The sequence below is a fragment of the Mustelus asterias genome, unplaced genomic scaffold (assembly GCF_964213995.1).
Source record: "Mustelus asterias unplaced genomic scaffold, sMusAst1.hap1.1 HAP1_SCAFFOLD_4885, whole genome shotgun sequence".
Taxonomy (NCBI): domain Eukaryota; kingdom Metazoa; phylum Chordata; class Chondrichthyes; order Carcharhiniformes; family Triakidae; genus Mustelus; species Mustelus asterias.
The window spans coordinates 1-12,001 of NW_027594828.1; the positions used below are offsets into that span (position 1 = coordinate 1).

At 52.3% G+C, this 12,001-nt stretch overlaps 1 protein-coding gene across 1 annotated transcript; it reads right to left on the reverse strand.

Moving 5' to 3' along the window:
* Window positions 1-1,315: 1,315 nt before the first annotated feature.
* On the reverse strand, window positions 1,316-2,014 carry LOC144491271 (E3 ubiquitin-protein ligase HUWE1-like; the record flags this gene model as incomplete). Its single annotated transcript, XM_078208950.1, has 2 exons — window positions 1,732-2,014; window positions 1,316-1,594 (listed from the first exon to the last, which is right to left on the reverse strand). Coding segments are annotated over exons 1-2 (472 nt in total), but the record flags the coding sequence as incomplete, so codon positions are not given.
* Window positions 2,015-12,001: the final 9,987 nt, after the last annotated feature.

Genomic DNA, 12,001 nt, shown 5'->3' on the forward strand with positions numbered 1-12,001 from the left:
GGGGGGGGGGGGGGAGAGAGGGACGGGGGGGGGGGGGGAAGAGAGGACGGGGGGGGGGAAGAGAGGGACGGGGGGGGGAAAGAGAGGGACGGGGGGGGAGAGAGGGACGGGGGGGGGGAAGAGAGGGACGGGGGGGGGAAGAGAGGGACGGGGGGGGGAAGAGAGGGACGGGGGGGGGGAAGAGAGGGACGGGGGGGGGGAAGAGAGGGACGGGGGGGGGAAGAGAGGGACGGGGGGGGGAAGAGAGGGACGGGGGGGGGGAAGAGAGGGACGGGGGGGGGGAAGAGAGGGACGGGGGGGGGGAAGAGAGGGACGGGGGGGGGGGAAGAGAGGGACGGGGGGGGGGAAGAGAGGGACGGGGGGGGGGAAGAGAGGGACGGGGGGGGAGAGGGGGGGGAGGGGGGGGAGAGAGGGACGGGGGGGGGAGAGAGGGGGGGGAGAGAGGGGGGGGGGGAGAGGGACGGGGGAGAGAGGGACGGGGGGGGGGGCGAGAGAGGGACGGGGGGGGGGGGCGAGGGACGGGGGGGGGAGAGAGAGGGGGACGGGGGAGAGGAGAGTGAGGGACGGGGGGGGGGGGGGGGGGGGAGAGTGAGGGACGGGGGGGGGGGGGGGGGGGGAGAGTGAGGGACGGGGGGGGGGGGGGAGAGGAGAGTGAGGGACGGGGGGGGGGGGTACGGGGGGGGAAGAGAGGGACGGGGGTGGGAGGGACGGGGGGGGGGGGGGGGAGAGGGACGGGGGGGGGAGAGGGACGGGGGGGGAGAGGGACGGGGGGGGAGAGGGACGGGGGGGGAGAGGGACGGGGGGGGAGAGGAACGGGGGGGGGGAGAGGGACGGGGGGGGGAGAGGGACGGGGGGGGGAGAGGGACGGGGGGGGGGGGGGGGGGGGGAGAGGGACGGGGGGGGGAGAGGGACGGGGGGGAGAGGAACGGGGGGGGGGAGAGGGACGGGGGGGGGGGGGGGGGGGGGGGGGGAGAGGGACGGGGGGGGAGAGGGACGGGGGGGGGGGGGGGGAGAGGGACGGGGGGGGAGAGGGACGGGGGGAGGGAGAGAGGGACGGGGGGGAGGGAGAGAGGGACGGGGGGGAGGGAGAGAGGGACGGGGGGGAGAGGGGACGGGGGCGGGGAGAGGGACGGGGGCGGGGAGAGGGACGGGGGGGAGAGGGACGAGGGGGGGAGGGAGGGGGGAGAGGGGGGGGAAGGGAGGGTGGGGGGGAGGGAGAGACGGGGGGTGGGAGGGAGGGGAGGAGAGAGAGGGGGGGGAGGAGAGATGGTGGGGGGGACAATGGGGGTAGAGGGGGAGAGAGAGTAAGAGAGACTGTCAGTACCAGAGAATGCTGCGCAAACATTAGAATTTATTTTCTGGCAGACATTGATTGATCCTTGCTGTTCCCTCCTGGGGAAGCAGGGATGTAATCTGCCCCCCCTCCCCAGCTCACCCAGGACTGCGTGCTGATCATGCGAGTCCTCCAGCTCCTTCAGGCACTCGCCCAGCATGTCCCACAGCTCGTCCAGGCTTAGCTGCTCACTCAGCAGCGGCAACTCGGGTAGCTTCTCCTCTTCCTTCTCTTTCTCGTTCACTTGGCTTCCCTCTGAACCTGCCCGTGACAACCAACAGAGACAAGAGCCGTTCCAGTCACGCCATACAATTTCCAAAATCAAATAATCAATCAATCTGGGCTTGGCAGGGGCAGCTCAAGCCACTCAGTCACTTCAAACCTCTTTTCACACCTACCCAGCGACAGCGATTCCTGGGCAGCCGGCGATGGCTGGTCCACGTCCATGGGAGACTCGTCTCTTCTGGAAGCTCCTTCTGCCGGGTTCGTCTCAGACTTTAAGTGGGAGAAAAGAAAAGAGAAAAGAAAAGCAAAAATAATAGACGGGATCACCAGGAAGGTGTGAATGAGCTGTTGTTGGGGGAGCAGCATGGTTTGCTGCTAGTTTGACACAGAGCTGGGGGTCAGTGACCAGTGCACAGCAGAATCTCGAGGACAGTCTATCCTCACCCACTTCGAATTGACTCTCTTGCCCCGAGACACAGAGAAACTTTATCAGTCAGACTTTGGGATCAGTGACCATCACTCCCTCATTCCAAATGCACGCCTATTCTATTCTGTGTCCAAATACAAACTCACTGCCCCATCTCTCCCTCTGAGTCACTGACCGCCCACCGCACCTCCCCCAGCCCACTATTCCCCTGCAGTAAATTCTAATTCTCCTGTTCCTCTCATCACCCTTTGCGCTGTCCGACAGCATGAGCTTTCACGCAGATTGCACAAAGTCAGACAGCGGCGCACCCTCACCCCGCACTGAAAGGAACTTCTTGCATTCCTGCAGCAATTCATTGTTCAGGCAGGGTGAGACAGAGGAGAGATTTTTTGCAGGAGTGCTGGGGTAAGAGATCTACTTTTAAAATACTTTTAATTTTAGTTTAAACTATTTTTTCGTGGGTGTTTTTTAAAAAAAAGAAACTTTGAACTCCAACCCGGAAGTAGGCCGCTGGGTGTTGTGGGAAGGGCCTAAATTTTTCTTCAGCGCACGCGAGGTATATAAATAGGCCGCACTATCCAGCGGGCAGCGCAGTGAGCAGAGTGAGAGCTGACGGGCTTTGGCTCATCGGGCTTCGGCGTAAACAGGCAGAGGTGGGGTAGGTTTAGACAGTTTTTCCTGTGTCATTGGAAGAAAGGGGGAATTATGAGTGTGAGGCCAGTTTGTTGTTCTCAGTGTCGGATGTGGGAGGTCCTGGAGTCAGCCAGCCTCCCGGACGTCCATATCTGCGCCAGGTGCGTCGAGCTGCAGTTCCTAAGGGACTGCGTTGGGGAACTGGAACTGCAGCTCGATGACCTTCATCTGGTTAGTGAGAATGAGGTGATAGAGAGGAGTTACAGGCAGGTGGTCACACCGGGGCCACGGGAGGCAGACAAGTGGGTCACGGTTAGGAAGGGGAAAGGTCAGGTACTAGAGAGTACCCCGGTGGCTGTGCCCCTTAACAATAAGTACTCCTGTTTGAGTGCTGTTGGGGGGAGCAGCCTGCCTGGGGGAAGCAACAGTGGCCGTGCCTCCGGCGCAGAGTCCGGCCCGGCAGCTCAGAAGGGGAGGGAAAGGGAGGATGAGCAAACTGACCACAGCACCAAGGTACAGGGAGCCGTCCAAGTGGTGGGAGAAACAAAAAATGTCGTAGAAATTGGGGATAGTACACTTTTGGATGCTGTTGGGGGGGGGGGGGGGGGGACTTAGCAGGGGTAAGCCATGGTGTACAGGTCACTGGCTCAGAGTCTGTCCTTGTGGCTCAGAAGGGAAGGGGGGAGAGGAGTAGAGGATTAGTCATTGGGGACTCCATAGTTAAAGGGACGGATAGGAGATTCTGCGGGAATGAGAGAGACTCGCGGTTGGTGAGTTGCCTCCCAGGAGCCAGAGTCCGCGATGTCTCGGATCGTGTTTTCGAAATCCTTAAGGGGGAGGGGGACCAGCCCCAAGTTGTGGTTCACATCGGCACTCAAGACATAGGTAGGAAAAGGGATGGTGATGTAAGGCAGAAATTCAGGGAGTTAGGGTGGAAGCTTAGGGCTAGAACAAACAAAGTTGTTATCTCTGGTTTGTTACCCGTGCCACGGGATAGCGAGGAGAGGAATAGGGAGAGAGAGCAGTTGAACACGTGGTTACAGGGATGGTGCAGGAGGGAGGGTTTCAGATACCTGGACAATTGGGGTCTTTCTGGGGTAGGTGGGACCTCTACAAAAAGGATGGTCTGCACCTGAACCAAAGGGGTACCAATATCTTGGGGGGGAAATTTGCTAATGCTCTTCGGGAGGGTTTAAACTAATTCAGCAGGGGGGTGGGTACCTGAATTGTAGCTCCGGTGTACAGGAGGTTGAGAGTAGTGAGGTCATGGATGAGGTTTCAGAGTCGCAGGAGTGTACTGGCAGGCAGGAAGGCGGTTTGAAGTGTGTATACTTCAACGCCAGGAGCATCCAGAATAAGGTGGGTGAGCTTGCAGCATGGGTTGGTACCTGGGATTTCGATGTTGTGGCCATGTCGGAGACATGGATAGAGCAGGGACAGGAATGGTTGTTGCAGGTTCCAGGGTTTAGATGTTTCAGTAAGTGCAGGGAAGGTGGTAAAAGAGGGGGAGGTGTGGCATTGTTAGTCAAGGACAGTATTACGGTGGCAGAAAGGACATTTGATGAGGACTCGTCTACTGAGGTAGTTTGGGCTGAGGTTAGAAACAGGAAAGGAGAGGTCACCCTGTTGGGAGTTTTTTATAGACCTCTGAAAAGTTCCAGAGATGTAGAGGAAAAGATTGCAAAGATGATTTTGGATAGCAGCAAAAGTAACAGGGTAGTTGTTCTGGGGGACTTTAACTTTACAAATATTGACTGGAAAAGCTATAGTTCGAGTATTTTAGAGGGGTCAGTTTTTGTCCAGTGTGTGCAGGAAGGCTTCCTGACGCAGTATGTAGATAGACCAACAAGAGGCGAGGCCACATTGGATTTGGTACTGGTTAATGAACCAGGCCAGGTCTTAGATTTGGAGGTAGGTGAGCACTTTGGTGACAGTGACCACAATTCGATTATGTTTACCTTAGCAATGGAAAAGGATAGGGCAAGAGTTATAGCTGGGGGAAAGGAAATTATGATGCGATTAGGCGAGATTTAGCTGGCATAGGTTGGGGAAGGAAATTGCAGGGGATGGGCACAATTGTAATGTGGAACTTGTTCAAGGAGCAGCTACTACGCGTCATTGATAAATATGTACCTGTCAGGCAGGGAGGAAGCAGACGTGTGAGGGAACCGTGGTTTGCTAAGGAGGTTGAATCTCTTGTGAAGAGGAAGGAGGAGACTTATGTTAAGATGAGACGTGAAGGCTCAGTTAGGGCGCTTGAGAGTTACAAGTTAGCCAGAAAGGACCGAAACAAAGAGTTAAGAGGAGCCAGGAGGGGACATGAGAAGTCTTTGGCAGGTAGGATCAAGGAAAACCCTAAAGCTTTCTATAGGTATGTCAGGAGTAAAAGAATGACTAGGGTAAGATTAGGGCCAGTCAAGGACAGTAGTGGGAAGTTGTGTGTGGAGTCTGAAGAGAGGCACTAAATGAATATTTTTCGTCGGTATTAACACTGGAGAGGGACAGTGTTGTCGAGGGGAGTACTGAGATGCAGGCTGTTGGACTGGACGGGATTGAGGTTCATGAGGAGGAGGTGTTAGCAATTCTAGAAAGGGCAAAAATAGATAAGTCCCCTGGGCCGGATGGGATTTATCCTAGGATTCTCTGGGAAGCTAGAGAGGAGATTGCAGAGCCTTTGGCTTTGATCTTTGTGTTGTCATTGTCTACAGGAACAGTGCCAGAAGACTGGAGGATAGCAAATGTTGTTCCCTTGTTCAAGAAGGGGAGTAGGGACATCCCTGGTAATTATAGACCGGTGAGCCTTACTTCTGTTGTGGGAAAAGTATTGGAAAGGATTATAAGAGATAGGATTTATAATCACCTAGAAAGGAATAATTTGATTAGGGATAGTCAGCACGGTTTTGTGAAGGGTAGGTCATGCCTCACAAACCTTATTGAGTTCTTTGAGAAGGTGACCAAAGAGGTGGATGAGGGTAAAGCGGTTGATGTGGTGTATATGGATTTCAGCAAAGCATTTGATAAGGTTCCCCATGGTAAGCTTTTGCAGAAAATACGGACACATGGGATTGAGGGTGATTTAGTGGTTTGGATCAGGAATTGGCTAGCTATAAGAAAACAGAGGGTGGTGGTTGATGGGAAATATTCATCCTGGAGTTCAGTTACTAGTGGTGTACTGCAAGGATCTGTTTTAGGGCCACTGCTGTTTGTCATTTTTATTAATGACCTGGACGAGGGCGTGGAAGGATGGATTAGTAAATTTGCGGATGACACTAAAGTCGGTGGAGTTGTAGACAGTGCGGAGGGAAGTGGCAGGTTACAGAGGGACATAGATAAGCTGCAGAGCTGGGCTGAGAGGTGACAAATGGAGTTTAATGCGGAAAAGTGTGAGGTGATTCACTTTGGAAGGAGTAACAGGAATACAGAGTACTGGGTAATGGTAAGATACTTGGCAGTGTGGATGAACAGAGGGATCTGGGTGTCCATGTGCATAGATCCCTGAAAGTTGGCACCCAGGTTGATAGGGTTGTTAAGAAGGCGTACGGTGTGTTAGCTTTTATTGGTAGAGGGATTGAGTTTCGGAGCCAGGAGGTCATGCTGCAACTGTACAAAACTTTGGTGCGGCCGCACTTGGAGTATTGCGTACAGTTCTGGCCGCCGCATTATAGGAAAGATGTGGAAGTGTTGGAAAGGGTGCAGAGGAGATTTACCAGGATGTTGCCTGGTATGGTGGGAAAATCGTATGAGGAAAGGCTGAGGGGCTTGAGGTTGTTTTCGTTAGAGAGAAGAAGGTTAAGAGGTAACTTAATAGAGGCATACAAGATGATCAGAGGATTAGATAGGGTGGATAGTGAGAGCCTTTTTCCTCGGATGGTGATGGCTAGCACGAGGGGACATAGCTTTAAATTGAGGGGTGAGAGATATAGGACAGATGTTCGAGGTAGGTTCTTTACTCAGAGAGTAGTAAGGGCGTGGAATGCCCTGCCTGCAGCAGTAGTGGACTCGTCAACATTAAGAGCATTCAAATGGTTATTGGATAAACATATGAATGATATTGGAATAGTGTAGATTAGAGGGGCTTTAGATTGGTTTCACTGGTTGGCGCAACATCGAGGGCCGAAGGGCCTGTACTGCGCTGTAATGTTCTATGTTCTAAATTTCCGTGACTCTGAACGTCCCAAAGCCTGTCAGGTGCAAGTCGTCATCGTCGTCGTAAAATAGGAAACGAGGCAGTTCAATGAGGTGCAGGAAGCTCCTACAAAGGGTAACTTGATAACAGCACGGTGACACAGTGGTTAGCACTGTTGCCTCACAGCACCAGGGTAAATACACGGGGTTATGGCAATAGGGCCTGCGTGGGACTGTTGTCGGCGCAGGCTCAATCAGCTGAATGGCCTCCTTTTGCCCTGTAGGGATTCTATGATTCTGCAACCTAATTCACCCTGGTGGTGGAGGGGTAATTACTGTCCTGGGGAACAGAGAGAACATACCCCACCCACAGCCCTACTGCCCATCTTGGAAACGCCATCACCTGGGGAGGCTCGATGGGGGCCCAGCTTAACATTTAAAGCTCCTTTCAGTCGCGATTTTCTTGGTCTGTGAAACTCGTAATCAGGGGAAAGCCCCTCTGTTTTTTATTCATTTGTGGGACATGGGCTGGCCAGCATTTACTGCCCATCCCTAGTTGCCCTTGTACTGAGCGGTTTGCGAGGCCATTTCAGAGGGCAGTTGAAAGTCAACCACATTGCTGTGGCTCTGGGGTCACATGTAGGCCAGACCGGGTAAGGACGGCAGATTGCCTTCCCAGGAGTATTCGCAATAAAGTGGGTGAACTTGCAGCGTGGATCAGTACCTGGGACTTCGATGTTGTGGCTATTTCAGAGACATGGATAGAGCAGGGGCAGGAATGGATGCTGCAGGTCCCGGGGTTCAAATGTTTTAGTCGAAGTAGGGAAGGAGGTAGAAGAGGGGGAGGGGTAGCATTATTGGTCAGAGATTGTATCACAGTGTCAGAGAGGAGGTTTGATGAGGACTTATCTGTTGAGGTAGTATGGGCGGAGATTAGAAATAGGAGAGGAGAGGTCACCCTGTTGGGAGTCTTTTATAGACCTCCTAAAAGTTCTAGAGAGGTTGAGGAAAGGATTGCGGAGTCAATCCTGCTTAGGAGTGAAAGTAATAGGGCAATTGTTATGGGGGATTTTAACTTGACTAATATTGACTGGAATTGTTATAGCTCTAGCTCGTTAGAGGGGTCAGTTTTTGTTCAAAGCGTGCAGGAAGGTTTTTTGACTCAGTATGTAGACAGGCCAACTAGAGGTGAGGCTATATTGGATCTGGTGCTGGGAAATGAGCCAGACCAGGTGCTAGACTTGGAAGTTGGTGTGCATTTTGGTGATAGTGACCACAATTCGGTTACGTTCACCTTAGTGATGGAAAGGGATAGGCATGAACCTCGGGCCAGTGGTTTTAGCTGGGGGAAGGGTAATTATGAGGCTATTAGGAGAGAATTAGGAAACATCGGTTGGACTAGGAGATTACAGGGACTGGGAACGTCCGACATGTGGAGTTTTTTCAAGGAGCAGCTACTGCGAGTCTGTGATAGGTATGTCCCTGTCAGGCAAGGAGGAATTGGTAGGGCTAGGGAACCGTGGTGCACCAAAAAAGTTTCTTTGTTGGTTAAAAAGAAAAAGGAGGCTTATGTTCGGATGAGACGTGAGCACTCGGGTAGTGCACTAGAAAGCTTTAGATTGGCTAAGAGGGAGTTGAAGAGCGAGCTTAGAAGGGCTAAAAGGGGACATGAGAAGACTTTGGCGGATAGGGTTAAAGAGAATCCTAAGGCGTTCTATAGGTATGTCAAGAACAGAAGGTTGGTTAGGGCAAGTTTAGGGCCAGTTATAGATGGCAGAGGGAAGTTATGTGTGGAACCGGAGGAGATTGGTGAAGCATTGAACCAATATTTCTCTTCGGTGTTCACGCAAGGGGACATGAATATAGCTGAGGAGGACACTGGGTTGCAAGGGAGTAGAATAGACAGTATTACAGTTGATAAGGAGGATGTGCAGGATATTCTGGAGGGTCTGAAAATAGATAAATCCCCTGGTCCGGATGGGATTTATCCAAGGATTCTCTGGGAGGCAAGAGAAGTGATTGCAGAGCCTCTGGCTCTGATCTTCAGGTCGTCGTTGGCCTCTGGTATAGTACCAGAAGATTGGAGGTTAGCGAATGTTGTCCCATTGTTTAAGAAGGGGAACAGAGACTTCCCCGGGAATTATAGACCGGTGAGTCTCACTTCTGTTGTCGGCAAGATGTTGGAAAAAATTATAAGGGATAGGATTTATAGTTATTTGGAGAGTAATGAATTGATAGGTGATAGTCAGCATGGTTTTGTGGCAGGTAGGTCGTGCCTTACTAACCTTATTGAGTTTTTTGAGAAAGTGACCAAGGAGGTGGATGGGGGCAAGGCAGTGGACGTGGTATATATGGATTTTAGTAAGGCGTTTGATAAGGTTCACCATGGTAGGCTTCTGCAGAAAATGCAGATGTATGGGATTGGGGGTGATCTAGGAAATTGGATCAGGAATTGGCTAGCGGATAGGAAACAGAGGGTGGTGGTTGATAGTAAATATTCATCATGGAGTGCGGTTACAAGTGGTGTACCTCAGGGATCTGTTTTGGGGCCACTGCTGTTTGTAATATTTATTAATGATCTGGATGAGGGTATAGTTGGGTGGATTAGCAAATTTGCTGATGACACCAAAGTCGGTGGTGTGGTAGACAGTGAGGAAGGGTGTCGTAGTTTGCAGGAAGACTTAGACAGGTTGCAAAGTTGGGCCGAGAGGTGGCGGATGGAGTTTAATGCGGAGAAGTGTGAGGTAATTCACTTTGGTAGGAATAACAGATGTGTTGAGTATAGGGCTAACGGGAGGACTTTGAATAGTGTGGAGGAGCAGAGGGATCTAGGTGTATGTGTGCATAGATCCCTGAAAGTTGGGAATCAAGTAGATAAGGTTGTTAAGAAGGCATATGGTGTCTTGGCGTTTATTGGTAGGGGGATTGAATTTAGGAGTCGTAGCGTTATGTTGCAACTGTACACAACTCTGGTGCGGCCGCACTTGGAGTACTGTGTGCAGTTCTGGTCCCCACATTACAGGAAGGATGTGGAGGCTTTGGAGAGGGTGCAGAGGAGGTTTACCAGGATGTTGCCTGGTATGGAGGGGAGATCCTATGAGGAGAGGCTGAGGGATTTGGGATTGTTTTCGCTGGAAAGGCGGCGGCTAAGAGGGGATCTTATTGAAACATATAAGATGATTAGAGGTTTAGATAGGGTGGATAGTGATAGCCTTTTTCCTCTGATGGAGAAATCCAGCACGAGGGGGCATGGCTTTAAATTGAGGGGGGGTAGTTATAGAACCGATGTCAGGGGTAGGTTCTTTACCCAGAGGGTGGTGAGGGATTGGAATGCCCTGCCAGCATCAGTAGTAAATGCGCCTAGTTTGGGGGCGTTTAAGAGATCCGTAGATAGGTTCATGGACGAAAAGAAATTGGTTTAGGTTGGAGGGTCACAGTTTTTTTTTTTTAACTGGTCGGTGCAACATCGTGGGCCGAAGGGCCTGTTCTGCGCTGTAATGTTCTATGTTCTATGTTCTAAAGGAACCAGATGGGTTTTTCCGGCAATCGACAAGGGGTCACCAGGAGATTCGTGATTCCAGATTATTTTATTGAATTCAAATTCCACCATCTGCCGTGGCTGGATTCGAACCTGGTTCCACAGAATATTAGCTGGATTAATACACTGGGCCATCGCTCGCTCTTGCGCTCGATAAAGCTCTCCCACGGTTGTACAAATGAAATGCTCGACGTAACAATGTCGATTACTAAGTTGCTGGTAACTGTCCTCCGCTAAGCTGCTGGGATCGCTTGTGCACTGCTGTATGACCTATAAAACCCTCCACCCCCGCAGCACAGTCTGCATGTTAACCCATTGAACTGGAGTTCCACCGTCATCATTCCCCAAAGGAAGAACTGCTCACAGTCGGCTGGGTGAAGACAGTTTAATAAATCAGAGGGGACTTGCAAAGCACACACAATGACACCCAGCCGAGCCAGGGACAAGCAGCCAGATGCTAAAACAAATTAAAAGAAGGGGCTGGTTAGCTAAGGGTAGCTTACGCACAGCAAAACAAACTCAACAACTTAGCAGCTTAGTAACACACAGGGATTCGGCCAGGTTTCCGACCCTGAAACCTCGTGCACTGTAAATCCCATCAACCCCAAACCGCCAGCCAGGGAAGCTGATTTACCAGAAGCCGTGCTGGCAAAAAGGGTACAGGGCGAGGAGAGCTCAAATCAAAGAGGAAGGTAAATACACAGCAAGTTCTCTGGATGGTTACTGCAACACGTTTGCTAATGGTGATGAGGAAGAGTACAGAGAGGGTTCGGCTACACTGCAACTTTTCCTCGCCCTCCGGGACTGCTTCACACTGAGATACCCCTGGAGATTCATCAGTGCCACACACCATTCAGCCCCTGACAAAGCTGCATTGACATTGCCTGCAGCAGCCCACTGACTTGAGAAAGGGAGAGAGAGAGAGAGAGACGGGGGCCAAGGTTTGTTACAAAGTAAATGCATTGCCTGAAAGGGCAGGAACGAAGTGTTGGTGTGATGTGACTGGGACAAGGTCAGGCGTGGCAGTCACGCTCTCTGTCTCTGGACTCCATATCGTCACATACACTTGTGCGATGGTGGAGGCAGCCCAGGTGGGGTGGTGGTGGTGGGGGCAATGGTGGGAGATTGGGCCGGGGGGGATGAGAGGCCTGCCTGGAGGGAGGGGGGGGGGGGGGGGGGGGGGGGGGGGGGGGGGGAGGAGGAGGAGGAGGAGGAGGAGGAGGAGGAGGAGGAGGAGGAGGAGGAGGAAGGAAGGGAGAGAGAGAAGGCCCAGGGGGGCTGGTGTGAAGGTGGCCCAGGGGTGGGAGGGACAGGGCATGGGGGGGGAGGGGGGAGAGGCCCAGCTAATATCAGATTTTGATCTTTGGATCCTAGTCTATTGGATAGATGCTGCTCTCTGCTACATTGCCAGATAAAAGAGGACAAGGCCAAAGGCCTGTTCATGTACATCTCTCTCACTGAGGAAAGAACTGGCCCAGAGGAGGCGGCTGATGCCATGGTGATGGCAGACAGAGCTGGAGCTCTGAAAGGCTGAGACAGCACTCCCCTGGGGGAGTTAGTAACTGGAAAAAGGTTAGTGACCGCAATGGGAGATACTCAACATCAAGACAGATTCAAATGTTAATCATGGAGCTGTTTGAAGGGAAACAAAAAACAAAGCATGCACAACGATTAATAACGGAACTAAAGTTTGAAAAGAAAAAACTAAAACCACAAGTGC